General features: G+C 44.6%; 1 protein-coding gene across 2 annotated transcripts in view; it reads right to left on the bottom strand.

The window, feature by feature from the left end:
* eea1 (early endosome antigen 1) overlaps positions 1 to 15,399 on the bottom strand; it is an 89,041-nt gene that overhangs the window by 31,719 nt on the left and 41,923 nt on the right. For both annotated transcript variants that reach the window (XM_070897642.1, XM_070897643.1), the window contains 9 exons: positions 15,120 to 15,174; positions 14,957 to 15,022; positions 12,673 to 12,712; positions 12,362 to 12,475; positions 11,576 to 11,697; positions 7,404 to 7,559; positions 3,375 to 3,491; positions 1,610 to 1,948; positions 523 to 672 (listed from right to left, as the gene is read on the bottom strand). In XM_070897642.1, coding sequence (XP_070753743.1) covers positions 523 to 672; positions 1,610 to 1,948; positions 3,375 to 3,491; positions 7,404 to 7,559; positions 11,576 to 11,697; positions 12,362 to 12,475; positions 12,673 to 12,712; positions 14,957 to 15,022; positions 15,120 to 15,174 — 1,159 coding nt within the window. The remainder of the gene's footprint in view (positions 1 to 522; positions 673 to 1,609; positions 1,949 to 3,374; positions 3,492 to 7,403; positions 7,560 to 11,575; positions 11,698 to 12,361; positions 12,476 to 12,672; positions 12,713 to 14,956; positions 15,023 to 15,119; positions 15,175 to 15,399) is intronic.

Below are 15,399 nucleotides of genomic sequence, written 5' to 3'. Positions count from 1 at the left end.
GCACTCCCTCAGTTTTGCACTGAGTGTGAGTTTGCAAAGTCTGCTCAAGCCTTTGGGATGGGGCTTGAACCCATGACCTTGGATTCAAAAGTGAATGGAGGAAGTTAGAGAGGGAGGGGCAAGGCAGATTAAACTCAAGAACAAGATGATTAAACTTGAGACGCTGTTGGACCAGGACATAATGCAAGAAGAGATAGAAGTGGGCACCATTGGTGATGGCGAGGGTATAGGATTAGATACTGAGCTGGGGTTAAATCCTTGACTTTAAGACTCATCCCCCACAAACTCCATGGCTCCGCCAATGACTCCACTCCCTCCCTGCCCCACGTTGAACCAGACAGTGCTGATAATAAATTGAACGTTATAAACTGCACATTACACCTGGGCCAGGAACTCTTTATAAAACCGGAGTGAGTGTGCCGTGGTGTACGCGGCTCTGGTGAGTAAACAAAACGGTTTTATCCGTGCGGAGTTGAGAACATGAGCCAACTGTAGTGCACAAATCACACGCACTCCCCTTACCTGTTCCTCCGTGCGGGAGAGTTTGAGCTGCAGGTCGGCCACTTGCTGTTCCTTGTCCTTCAGCTTCTCGCCAGTCAGCTGCCTCTGCTCTTTCAACCGGCCCTGCACCTCTCCAAGCTGCCGCTCCGTCTCCAGAAGCTTCGCGTGGAGCTATCAACAAGACGAGTTCAATGAACATGTCGGGTCACAGTGAGCCGGAACACCGTCATCCAACCAGATGGAGAATTGCTCTCCTTACACGGTTAGACACGCAGCACAAATCATTTTACTCTATTCCTACAAAATATGATTTCTAAAAGACTTATATTTTTATAGCGCCTTTCATGACCACTGGATGTCTCAAAGCGCTTTACAGCCAATGAAGTACTTTTTGGAGTGTAGTCACTGTTGTAATGTGGGAAACGCTGCAGCCAATTTGCACACAGCAAGCTCCCAGAAACACCAATGTGATAATGACCAGATAATCTGTTTTTGTTATGTTGATGGGATACATATTGGCCAGGACACCAGGGATAACTCCCCTGCTCCTCTTCAAAATAGTGCCTGAGAGCGCAGACGGGTCCTCGGTTTGATGTCTCATCCAAAAGAAGGCACCTCCGACAGTACAGCACTCCCTCAGTACTGCATTGGAGTGTCAGCCTAGATTTTTGTGCTGAAGTGGGACTTGAACCCACAACCTTCTAACTCAACAGACGAGTGTGATACTTTTACAAAGTATTAAATGGTATTTACAGAACAGAAACAGGCCTTTCAGCCCAACAACTCCATGCCAGGGCATTTCACACAAGAAATCTGGAATTCTCTCCCCAAAAGGCTGTGGATGCTGGGAGCTTTAGGCTGAGATCGACAGATTTTTGTTGAGTAAGGGCATCAAGTGACATGGGAGCAAAAGCGGGTAAATGGAGTGGAGGTGCCGATGAGCCGTAATCTAATTGAATGGTGGAGCAGGTTCGAAGGGCTGAATGGCCGACTTACGTTCCTATTAAGCAAACTTAAAAATGACAGCACTAATGTGCAGAAAAATCTTTGGTACACAATGTAGGAGTGGAAGCGTCACATTCTGCACCATCGATTTGCAGCGGCTCACCTGATTGATCTCGCTCTGCAGCTGGACATTCTGCTGCTCTTTCTCCTCTCTCTGTTGCTGCGTCAGTTTGAACTCGGCCCGCAGCTGGTGGTGCTTGGTCTCCACCTCCGACAGCTCTCCCTTCAGCTTCTGGCCAGTATCCCCACTCTGACTTAATTCGGCGTGCGCTCTTTGCATCAATGCCTCGGCACCAGACAGCTTGACCTGGAGCTGCTTGCAGTCCAGCTCCTTCTCCTTCAGACTCGTCTCCAAACTCTTCTTACTTAAAGACGCCTCATTCAGACGATCTTGCAGTTGCTGCAATCCGACTTCTTTCTTGGATAGACTTTCAGACAGTTTCTGAAACAATGCAATATATATATATATATATATAGCTATTATAGTAACTACAACATTAATGCAATTACTATTACACTCGTGCTGTGGTTATGTTACTTGGCTAGTAATCCAGTAAGTCCAAATCTCAGCATGAGCAGTTTGAGAATTTGAATTCACTTTATATAAATATGGAAATAAAAAGCTTGCATCAGTAAAAATTACCATGAAGCTGTCGGATTCTTGTAAAATCCCAACCGGTTCACTAATGTCCTTGAAGGAAGGACACTTGCTGTCCTGATCCTGTCTGTGACTCCAGTCCCACACCAATCTTTTAACCGCCCTCTGAAGCGGCCAGTTGTATCAAACAGCTGGCAGTTCAAGATGGTCCACCACAACTCTCAGGGCAACTAGGGATGGCCAATAAATGCTGGTCTTGCCAGCAATGCCCACATCCCAAGAATGAATAAAAAGCAAACATCCTTCCTAAAGTGTGGTGCTCAGAATTGGACATAGGACTCCATCCATCCTCAGTGTCCTATTAGAGGAATGAACGGGACTCTACCCCATCTGCTCAAAAACAAAAATATGCTCTTTGATGAGTAATATGTTGTTGGGGTAAAAGAAAGACTTCTCTTCCTCAAGGTGGACTCCGATATAAGGAATCGACACCCGCCCGACCCACGGAATCACTCAGACAAAAACTTCGGTTCAACCGGTTTTTATTCAAGCAGGCTAGGGAAAGGTTCTGATGAACACTTCTCCGATCAGAGGGTTTACAATTAGTTTTTTTTGAGGTGTGCAACCCTCCTACAAAACCACCGATTGGCCGACTGCTCAGACTGGCTCTCCCCCACACGTCCATCTCCCATCACACGTCCATCTCCCATCACACGTCCATCTCCCATCACACGTCCATCTCCCATCACACGTCCATCTCCCATCACACGTCCATCTCCCATCACACGTCCATCTCCCATCACACGTCCATCTCCCGCAATGTGTTATTCAGTGGTGTCAACTTTGTCTCAGTTTCTCACGACGTGTTGATTAACTTTGTTATCCAGGATGGTGCCTCCTGATCCCTCTCCTAAGAACTCTCGTCAAAACTACCAGTCAATACCATCCTGCTCCCATGCTGCTATAATATGTTCCCAAACCTTTTACTGTCCTTGTTCTGCATTGAATATGTCAATTACAATCCCGACCGTAAAACAGAGGAACTCCCGATTCCTCAGAACCTAATTCCCTTTAACCTGATTCCATGCCATTCCCTTATGCTTCTTACTCAAGTGTACTTTTCCCCCCCTTACATACGTGTAATCTAAACGTCCCTTTTTAATTTGGTGAAATCAAAATCCAAAGCAAGCGTCAAGTCACCCCTCACTGACAGCCTGTCGCAGGTTTCCCAATGCAGAACCTCCACTTCCGCGGCCAACATTTCACACACCTCGTTTTGTTGCTTCATTTCCTCACATTCCATCTGGATCTTCCGCAGCTCCTCAGAACGGGCGGAGTTCTCCTGGGGAATTTTGGCAAGCTCCGCTCTCAGCTCAACGAGAGTGGCCTTGAAGCAAAAAAGTAAGCGAGGATTACATTCCAGAGTTCAGAAGTAAAAACACGCAACGAGACTCGATCACAAAAATAAACAGAAAAACTGCGCTGCTGTTCAAAAAGGTTGAACCGTGAATATGACATGCAGACAACTGGATTCCCCATTGCAAAAAATGTTTTGGTTGGTCGGTCGACACAGAAAGCTATTTGTACAGATGAGAGTTACAAAATAGGCACAGGAGGAGGCTATTCAGCCCCTCGAGCCTGTTCCACTATTCAGTGAGATCATGGTTGATCTGTACCTCAACTCCATTTACTCGCCTTCGTTCCATAACCCTGAATAACCTTAAATATCTATTTTTTAAAATTTTCAATTGACCCCAGACAACAGCTTTTTGATTGGAGGAGTGCTTTTCAGATTCCCACAGCCCTTTATGTGATGAAGTGCTTCCTGACATCACCCCTGAACGGCCTGGCTCTCATTTTAAGGTTGCGCCCTCTTGTTCTGGACTTGCCCACCAGAGGAAATAATTTCTTTTTATCTACCCCATCAAATCCTTTAATCATCAACACCTCGATCTGATCTCTTAATCTTCGATACTTACGGGAATACAAGCCTGGTCTACGCAAATGGTCCTCATTATTTATTCCTCAACTCCTCGGAAAACCCAGCAGCTGCAGACAGGCTCGAGGAGCCCTCCTGCTCTGCCTGGGCCACACTGAGCTCTCTCCAAGGCTGTCCTTGCCTCACTGCAGCTGCTGGGTTTTCCCTGAGACCTAGTAAAACCTGCAATGCAGGTTAAATCCCAGGTTTCCAGCCTCTAACATACTTAAAATGCTAACCCGCCTCCTGGAAGCAGGTTCGCTGCCTGCCAGTTGTCCCACCTCAGGGATAAATATTGGGGGTTAATGTTGGCCAGAACACGAGGGATAACTTCCCTGTTCTGGGATCTTTTACATCCACCTGAGGGCAGACGGGGCCTCGGTTTAACGAAAGACGACACCTCCGACAGTGACGCCGTTTCCTCAGTACTGCACCGGCGTGTCAGCCTAGATTTATGTGATCAAGTTCCTGCAGTGGGACTTCAACCCACCACCTTCTGACTCAGAGGCAAGTGTGTTACCTACTGAGCCACAGCTGACAAAGGCATGCTATGCTGTGCACTGTAAACAAGTTACCTTCCAAAATTATGCTTCTATTCCCTTCAGGATAGAAGATTAAGTGGTCATCAAACTGAGGAGTTTAAGATGATTAAAGAATTTGATAGGTTTAGATAGAGAAATGGCTGCAGAGAAAGTGGATGCATTGGCTGTAATCTACAAAAATTCCCTGGATTCTGGGGAGGTTCCAGCGGATTGGAAAACCACAAATGTAACGCGCCCCGATTTAAAAAAGGAGGTTGACAGAAAGCAGGAAACTATAGACCAGTTAGCTGAACATCTGTTGTTGGAAAAATGCTGGAATCCATTATTAAGGAAGCAGTAGCAGGATATTTGGAAAAGCAGAATACCGTCAAGCAGAGTCAGCATGGTTTATGAAAGGGAAGTCATGTTTGACAAATTTGCTGGAGTTCTTTGAGGATGTAATGAGCAGGGTGATAAGGGGGAACCAGTGGATGCAGTATATTTGGATTTCTAGAAGGCATTCGAAAGGTACATAAAAGGTTACTGCACAAGATAAAAGTTCATGGGGTTGAGAGTAATATATTAAGCTTACTGCTGCTCCTATTATGTTATAAAACTATTTCCTCTGGTTGGTTTGGGGGGGGGGGGGGAGCGGGGGAAAAGGGGTGCAGGACAAGGAGGCATAATATTAAAATGAGAGCTAGGCCGTTCAGGGGTGATGTTAGGAAGCATTTCTTCACACAATGGGTAGTGGAAATCAGGACCTCTGTTTCCCCAAAAAGCTATTGAGGCTGGGCAGGGGTGGCGGTGGGCAATTGAAAATTCCAAAACTGAGATCGATCTGATTTTTGTTCGGCAAGGGTATTATGGGATACGGAACCAAGGCGGGTAGGCAGAGTTAAGATACAGATCAGCCAAGATCTGATTGAATGGCAGAATAGGCTCGAGGGTCCGAATGATTCAATCTTGTCCTTACGTGATTTTATGATCAGAACAGAAAACAAAAGATTTCATCAAAATCACACGATTTTTGAAAAAAAAATTTTTCAAATGATGCTCTTCACAAATTATGTTGTGTAGTCCACTGATACCTTTATATAGAATTAGTCATATAATTGCAGTATCTGTGACCTGCGCTCAATTTATTTCCTTCTGCCCAATCACAGAGCCAGACTACAAGAGCAGACATTAATCGATCGATTAGAACACAAACCACAGGAGATCCCACTCTTAATCCCAACTACAAACTCTAGATATTGTTTCATGTAGGTAATTCTCCTTTACAAAGACTTTAACACAAGATTTGGCCCACTACAGTCTCAGTGCTTAGAAAACTAAACAGAATTAAACTGACGGAGTTGTTTGTTACTGATTTTAACCAAGTGTTCAAAACTCAGCTTTAGACCAGGGTGTCTTGCAGAGTGCAAGAGCGCACACAGTATTTCATCAGCACATCTGATGTCCCAGCCACAAACTTCACATGCATGACTCATCACTTTGCTGCAGAAGCCAAGTTCATTGTCTTCACATAGAGATGAAGAGCCACTCGCAACTGGAAGTGCGAGGAGCAAAATCAGAGCAAACCCTTGGCAAGATGGGCATCCTGAGAGAGATTAGAAACACTGCACCTCATGCTTATTTTAGGGTCAGCGCAGCTTCGATAATAACCATTACTCCCAGCGAATAATTACAGAGAAGTCGAAATTTTAAACAAAGTTCTAACATACACATCCACCAGGAACCAGTGCGACCTTCTCGAAATGACTGAACTGCAAACTTCAAATAAATTTGCTGTAGCGGGTTTGATATCAGGAGACGGTTTCACTCAAGAGGGAAATTGTGAAGATTTACCTCAAGTTTAAGTTTCTTCAAAGGGAAGCAATTAGAAGAAAAACAAAGTGAAGGATGGCAGCATGGAAGATGGAGAAAATGAAACGTCACATTACAAACAACATTACAGTGACAGCTTCAAAACTCAAGCCAATTATTTACTGCATTTGAACAATGTAAACTGGAAGGAAGCAAAATAAAGAAACATGTCAGACGGAAGATAAGGGACAGCACAGTATCACATGGCACTGACAAGTCACATTCACCTGACCTGCAGGGAGGAACTGCAATCAAACACGGCCCTCGGGAAACTGACGGGATCCGGAGCAACTCTGGCTTTGCACCCTCATTACAGTCAATGCGAGTACGAACCAGCGGGGTGTGAAACCAGAGATCCACCCGATCCCCTGTGATTCCCGCCTGATGAGTTTGGTTAGAGTTGCCACCACTGTGTATGTATATATACACATGCACGCAGATAGACAGACACAGACACACGTATATATTATATATATCGACACACGCACTCACAGCAAACACACACGCAGAAATGTGCTAATCAAAAACACGTTCATTCAATTATGCAGTGAGTTATTGTGATCTGGAATGCACGGCCTGAAATGGTGATGGAAGCAGATTCAATAACAACTTTCAAAAGGAAATTGGATAAATGCTTGAAAAGGAAAAAAGTGAGTTAAGGGAAAAGAGCAGGGGAATGGGAGTATTTGGATAGCCCTTTCAAAGAGCAGGCACAAGCATGATGGGCCGAACAGCCTCTTTCTAGATTGTAGATTCTAAATACAAGATTCTATGAGACTATTCAGGCATCGATGTTTTCATGGACGAATAACCAGGCAAGTTACAGATTGGTGTTTGAAGGCACAGCTTTAACTACAGTTAATTAATTAGCACTCAACTCCACCAACTGAATCGGGAGACACGGGTCGGACAAGTACAGCCAAGATCTTACCTCTGTTGCACTGAACTCCACCTTCAGCTGTTCATTTTCATCTTTCAATTTGTCCGATCGCCTCTCCTGCTCGAGACTCATCTGATCCATCAGGGTCTGAACTTGCACCAATTCCTTCTTCAGAACAGACACGTCCTCCACTCCAGGCCGCTGGAGCTAAGATGCAAACACAACCGCAATTAGGTTTCCAAACACCACCGGTCCACGAGCAGCTGCCATTTTATCTCCCGTTAATTACACAAACGTACCGAACAAGCTCTGGGGTTCACATTTACTAACAGCAGGTCGAAGAATGGGCTCGGTGGGTCAAAATGCCTTTTACCTAAGAAACATAAGAAATAGGAGCAGGAGTAGGCCATATGGCCCCTTGAGCCTGTTCCGCCATTTAATACAATCATGCAATCAGGTCCACTTCCCTGCCTGCTCACCATAACCCCTTATTCCCTTATTGGTTAAGAAACTGTCTATCTCTGTCTTAAATTTATTCAATGACCCAGCTTGCAAAGCTCTGAGGCTGCGAATTCCAGATTTATAAGCCTCAAAAAATTCCTCCTCATCTCAGTTTTAAATGGGCGGTCCCTTATTCTAAGATTATGCCCCCCCCTAGTTCTTGTCTCCCCCATCAGTGGAAACATCCTCTCTGCATCCACCTTGTCAAGCCCCCTCATACGTTTCAATAAGATCATCCCTCATTCTTCTGAATTCCAATGAATAGAGGTCCAACCTACTCAACCTTTCCTCATAAATCAACCCCCTCAACTCCGGAATCAACCGAGTGAACCTTCTGTGAACTGCCTCCAAAGCAAGTATATCCTTTCTTAAATATGGAAACCAAAACTGTACGCAGTATTCCAGGTGTGGTCTCACCAATACCCTGTATAGCTGTAGCAGGACTTCCCTGCTTTTATACTCCATCCCCTTTGCAATAAAGGCCAAGATTCCATTGGCCTTCCTGATCACTTGCTATACCTGCATACTAACCTTGTGTTTCATGCACCAGGACCCCCAGGTCCCGCTGTACTGTAGCACTTCGCAATTTTTCTCTATTAAAATAATAATTTGCTCTGATTTTTTTTTTCTGCCAAAGTGTATGACCTCATACTTTCCAACATTATACTCCATCTGCCAAATTTTTGCCCACTCACTTAGCCTGTCTATGTCCTTTTTTCAGGTTTTTTGTGTCCTCCTCAAACATTGCTTTTCCTCCCATCTTTGTATCGTCAGCAAACTTGGCTATGTTACACTCAGTCCCTTCTTCCAAGTCATTTAGATTGTAAATAGTTGGGGTCCCAGCACTGATCCCTGCAGCACCCCACTAGTTACTGATTGCCAACCCGAGAATTAACCATTTATCCCAACTCTGTTTTCTGTTAGTTAGCCAATCCTCTACCCATGCTAATATATTACCCCCAACCCCGTGAACTTTTATCTTGTGCAGTAACCTTTTATGTGGCACCTTGCCAAATGCCTTCTGGAAGTCCAAATACAGCATCATCCACTGGTTCCCTTTTATCCACCCTGCTCATTACATCCTCAAAGAAATCCAGCAAATTTGTCAATAATGATTTTCCCTTCATAAATCCATGCTGACTCTGCCTGACTGAATTATGTTTTTTCAAATGTCCTGCTACTGCTTCTTTAATAATGGACTCCAACATTTTCCCAACCACAGATGTTAGGCTAACTGGTCTGTAGTTTTCTGCTTTTTGTCTGCCTCCTTTTTTTAAATAGGGGCATTACATTTACAGTTTTCCAATCTACTGGGACCTCCCCGGTATCCAGGGAATTTTGGTAAATTACAACCAATGCATCAACTATCCCTGCCGCTACTTCTCTTAAGACCCTAGGATGCAAGCCATCAGATCCAGGGGATTTATCCACCTTTAGTCCCATTATTTTACTGAGTACCACCTCCTTAGTGATTGTGATTGTGTTACGTTCCTCCCCACTATAGCCCCTTGACTATCCACTGTTGGGATATTTTTAGTGTTTTCTACTCAAAGACTGATACAAAATATTTGAGTTTCTGCCATCTCCATGTTCCCCATTATTATTCCCTGGTCTTGTCCTCTAAGGGACAAGAATACACCTGCTCCGTTGGGCAGGCCACATTGTCCGCATGTCCGACACAAGACTCCCAAAGCAAGCGCTCTACTCGGAACTCCTACAAGGCAAGCGAGCCCCAGGTGGGCAGAGAAACCGTTTCAAGGACACCCTCAAACCCTCCTTGATAAAGTGCAATATCCCCACTGACACCTGGGAATCCCTGGTCAAAGACCACCCTAAGTGAAGGAAGAGCATCCGGGTGGGCACTGAGCACCTCGAGTCTCGTCGCCGAAAGCATGCAGAAAATAAGCGCAGGCAGCGGAAGGAGCGTGCGGCAAACCAGACTCCCCACCCACACTTCCCTTCAACGACTGTCTGTCCCACCTGTGACACAGACTGTAATTCCCGTATTGGACTGTACTGTCACCTGAGAACTCATTTTTAGTGGAAAAAAGTCTTCCCCGATTTTGAGGGACTGCCTATGATGCTTCCTGCCTTATGTTCTGAGGAGTCTCCATTTTCTTCATGTGTTTACTTGAAGATTCCACATAATACTTTTTAAAATCTTTAATTTCTCCATTTCACACAAGTTCAAACAATTCTCAGGATGTGGACGACATTTATTGGCCAACCCTAGTCGTCCTCGATGCAGTATGCACATAGTACAGGTCAGAGTGGGTAGGGGCGGTTGGTTCACAGATGGACATCAGCGAACCAATTGGGCTTTTGCAACAATCGGCAGCTTTCAAGGTCTGTTTTTCTAGTGCCAGCCCACAATTCACCAGATTAGTTGAATTCAATTTCACAACTTGCCACAGTAGGATTTGAACACTCAATCTCTGGGCTGCTCGTCCAGTATCAGAACCACTCGACTATACAGTGTCTGGAATCTGCAGTAACCCAAAGGAACACAGATTCAATAGTGGACATAAAAGATTCCATGGCACTATTTCGAAGAGCAAGGGAGTTATCCCCGGTGTCCTGGCCAATAGTTATCGCTCAATCAACATAAAAAAAAACAGATTATCTGGTCATTGTCACATTGCTGTTTGCAGGAGCTTGCTGTGCGCAAATTATCGGCCGCGTTTCCCACATTACAACAGTGACTACATTCCAAAAGTACTTAATTGGCTGTAAAGTGCTTCGAGACATCTGGTGGTCGTGAAAGGCGCTATATAATTGCAAGTCTTTATCGTCTAGCAATTTTCAAAAGGGAATTGGGTATATACTTGAAAAGGAAAAATTTGCAGGGTTATGGGGAAAGAGGTGAGTGGGACTGACTGGACAGCTCCTTTGAAGAGCCGGCACAGGCACGATGGGCCGAATGGCCTCTCCGTGTTGTAAGATTCTATGATTTTTATATATATTAAGAGCAGTGGTCTCAACATAGCCCCCCAAAGGAATGTCATGGTTTGCAGCCGTCCAGACTGATAAGCATCTATTAACCACCACTCTGCTGTCCTTTATCCAACTTCAGGTACTTGCTGCTAGCTATACTTCCCCGAATAATTTGGGCCTTAATTTAACTTGAACCTTATCCAAAGTTAACAGCTGTGGGGGAGAACAGAAGTGCTTGGCACAAAAGAGAAAATGGAACTTTATTAATGGAAGTGATATGCTATTGCCAGAGGAGATAGTGACACCAAGATGGTCAATAGATGAAAGAGGAGTTGTCTTATGAAGAAAGGTTGAGCCTATACTCATTGGAGTTTAGAAGAACGAGAGCTGATCTTACTGAAACATAAGATTATGAAGGGGCTTGACAAGGTAGATGCAGAGAGGATTTTTCCCCTCGTGGGGGAAATCTACAACTAGAGGGCATAGTTTCAGAATAAGGGGTTGCCCATTTAAAATGCAGATGGAGGAATTTCTTCTTATTGAGGGGCTGAATGGCCTACTTCTGCTCCTATTTTTTATATTCTTGTGTAGGACCAAGGGTAGTTGCTTTAAAGGTCATGAGGTGTATGCAGTTGGTTAGACTTGAGGGACAGGAAGAAACTGTCTCAGAACAAAGTAATTATAGTGCAGGGAAGGATAAATCTTCCACAGCTTTGTTCGGTAGCTTGAATATTGGAGCTAATCTCTGAGAGGAAGCCACTGATCCAAACAAGTCAAAGCTTGCGTACCAATTCACTGCGGAGTTCTGCAGCCCCAGACCTTTCCTTGTCCAGCTCTCCCATCAAGGCTTTCAGTCTCGTCTCCGCAAGCTCCCTGTGGCTTTTTTCATCGTCAAATTTTGCCTTAATATCTGCCGAGGAATGAAGAACATTAACCTACGTAGAATGTTCGGCTGTTTTCAAAGATTTGCCTCATTTGCCTTGGATGTCAGCTGTGGCTCAGTGGGCAGCACTCTCGCCTCCACGTCAGAAGTTTGTGGGTTCAAGTCCCACCCCATGGACTTGAGCACATAATCCAAGCTGACACTCCCCGTGCAGTACCGAGGAAGCGCTGCACCGCTGGAGGTGCCGACTTTGGATGAGATTTTAAACCGAGGCCCCATCTGCCTTCTTAAGTGAACATAAAGAAAAAGAAAGACTTGCATTTATATAGCACCTTTCGTGGCCACCGGACATCTTTACAGCCAATTAAGTTATTTTGGAGCGTAGTCACTGTTGCAATGTGAAAGATCCCACGGCACTATATCGAAGAATAATAGGGGCCCTGGCCAATACTTATCTCTCAGCCAACACGGAAAAACAGCTTATCTGGTCATTGTCACATTGCTGTTTGTGGGAGCTTGCTGTGCGCAAATTAGCTGCCGCATTTCCTACATTACAACAGTGACTACACTTTTAAAGGACTTCATTGGCTGTTAAGCGCTTTGGGACATCGAGGTTGTGGCAGGCGCTTATATAAATGCAAATATTTCTTTCCTTGAACTCGGCCCTTCAGCAGAGGGAGCCCACTCTCACCTACTAATTCAGTCGCTAATGTGGCAGCTTTCTGTTCCAGCAAGTCTTTCATCTGCTTCACCTTCATGTTTTCTACCTGAGCATCTTCTAATTGGCACTGGAGTTCCGTTACCCCTAGAAATAGAAGAAATAAAACAACGGCAGTTTAAAAAAGTTACTTCAAGAGTTTCAGATTTACTGCTCAACCAAACGTGAAGAAATAAGACTGAAATGATAGGTACCATGTACAGCGTGCACACACCAAACATGTCTTGAAGTTACAAAGTTTTATCACAGAATGTCGGAAATACCTTAAATGGAACTGAAGTTACCTGAGGGGCCAGGGGATGTCACTCCATCGGGCTCGGACACCTGGAAAGAAATGCGGAATGAGTTTACAACATCGTATCAAACACTTCACACCATCGATTAACTTGATCGGGGGATTCAGATAAAATAACGCAGCAAGTATTCTGGAAGTCAACTCAGTGTGGTTCAATAGAAATCTCTGTCGAGCCACAGGTGAGGCTACAGCGACACGGTTTTAACCACAGGCACTAATTTTAGTGGAAAACACCTTACACACGCTCACACAATGCAGTAAATGTGTTGCACATGTGGATATTCACTGAACAACCATCTCACACCATTCAGTAACCAAGGAAGTGAAGCACTCAACAATCAATAAACACTCGCACACTCTGCTTTTCCTCTCACCATTTTACCAACAAACACACTAAAAGGTTAAAGTTCACACATATACGCTGTGGGAATGAGGTATTGAAATCACAGGCCCAATATGGTGTCTACTACTATTTTTTTTAATTCAATAATCAGAAATGCAATTAGCCACATCTGGATTCCAATTAGTCAAATGCGGCTGGAGGCTAGCGTATGGAACAGCAGTGCAGAAGAACAGTATAATTTTAAATACTTGGAATCTGATACCATTTTACTTCCAAATGCATGTTAAATAGAGCTAAAGTAAAAATGGAAAATGCTGCATCTAGCTTCACATCAGAGCTACTTCAACCTCATTTTTCATACCCTCTAAAAAGAAATCATCAACTCACCCCCTCTTAAATGCCTCGACAGGCTGAACCTCAGCAGCCACTTGCAATACAGGCCATATTCCAAATAACTGTGGAAAAAGCTCCTTCTAACCACTCCCTTATTACAGGTGTCATATCCTGCCCACACCACCAGCCCCCCCCCCCCCCCCCGCCCCCAATTTATCCTCTCAAACCCTTTTCGAACGTTTGAGCGCTTCTTTCAGATTCACCCCGTCAATCTTTGTGAGAGCGCAAAACTTACCGCCTCGACTTTGCTGTCATTTCCAGCCAAGGTAAAATTTAAAAAATAAATCTCGACAGATCCAATGTTGCAGCATTGACTTCGGACGGCAGAGCAACATGGCGCTAGATAGCAAGTAAAATAACTACAAGTCCAAGCAAAAATTGATCTTTACACCTATTTAGGCCCTTTGATGTCGCAGTTCCCCAACAGTTAGAACGCAGTATTGATCTGCATTTAAGATAGAATGGAAGTGGTTTCCTCCAGTGAGCGTGTTGGTCAACTGCAGTTTTAAAGCACTATAATTAATATTTTAAAAAGTGATGCTTCTAACTACATTCTGACATCATTTTAATCTCATCACCAGGACAAGATACCATTGTGATAAATTTTCAGTCTGGTTGCCACAATCTTTTGGTGCCACTGAAGTGTGTTTTTTATTATTAATAACTTCCCTGCGACACTCAGAATCTTACAGCACAGGAGTCCATTCGGCTCATCGTGCCTGTGCCAGCTCTGAGCTGTCGAATTAGGCCCAATCCCCCGCTCTTTCCCCATAGCCCTGAAAATGTTTTCCTTCAAGTATTTACCCAATTCTCTATTGAAAGTTACCACTGAATCTGCCTCCACCACCCTTTCAGGCAGTGCATTCCAGATCCTAACCAATCATGAAAAAAATTCTCCTCAGGCCGCCTCTTGTTCTTTTGCCAATTATCTTAAATCTGTGCCCTCTGGTTATTGACCATCCTGCCCAGGGAAACACTTTCTCCCCATCTACTCCATTAAAATCCTCATGATTTTGAACACCTCTATCAAATCTCCTCTTGACCACCTTCCCTGCTCCAAGAAGAACAACCCCAGCTTCTCTAGTCTCTCTGCATAACTGATGTCCCTCACCCCGGGAACCATTGCAGTAAATTTCTTCTGCATCCTCTCCAAGGCCTCGACACCCTTCCTAAAATGTCGTGCCCAGATTTGGACACAAAACCCCAGCTGAGGCCTAACCAGTGGTTTATAAAGGTTCAGCATAACTTACTCGGTTTGGTAGTCTATGGCTCGATTTTATAAAGTCCAGGATCCCTTATGCTTTTTTAAAAAAAAAGCCGTCTCAACTTGTCCGGTCACCTTCCAAGATGTGTGTACGTACACCCCCAGGTCCACCTGTTCCTGCACCCTAATCTAAGCATCATTAATGCAGTCAAGGCTGCTGTCGCCTGGCTTAATGTGCAGAACATTCTATAAATTGGATCGCGACATTTTGGTTCCAATCCAGCTGGTCAGTTATCTCAAAGCCTGGTGTTTTAGGTATTTGAAAGGAATTACTTGCTTCAGCTGCCCTTGCACTTTATCCAGCTCTTTCCTCAACTCCTTGGAGAACCAGCGCTCTTCCTGTGGAGAGAACGGACCAACGTTTCAGTACAGTGCCCCGAGCGGCAACATGCAACCAAAGGTGGGACTGCAGAAATCTGAACGTGCACATTCCAACCTTTAAGGAGGCCTGCAGATCTTGCACCTCTTGTTGATGGAGCACAAGGTCATCTCTGCATGCAGAAGTGGAAACAAAATAATTCCGGTCAGAAGGCAGGCCTCTCTCAATCGGGCACAGATTCCATTCTAGCGCACACACACAACCAACGGAATCAACTCCCTTCCCCTCCTCCACCTGACCAGACACAAACTCAAATTAGTTTATTGTCAGCTGCAAATATTAACTGGGATCGGGGGCGTCCACCCCCGAAATTTGTAACTCCTACTCTCGAAAGAAA

Source organism: Pristiophorus japonicus, chromosome 13 (genome assembly GCF_044704955.1).
Source record: "Pristiophorus japonicus isolate sPriJap1 chromosome 13, sPriJap1.hap1, whole genome shotgun sequence".
Classification (NCBI taxonomy): domain Eukaryota; kingdom Metazoa; phylum Chordata; class Chondrichthyes; family Pristiophoridae; genus Pristiophorus; species Pristiophorus japonicus.
The sequence above is the reverse complement of the archived record's forward strand: the minus strand, read 5'-3'. Positions and strand labels throughout refer to the sequence as shown.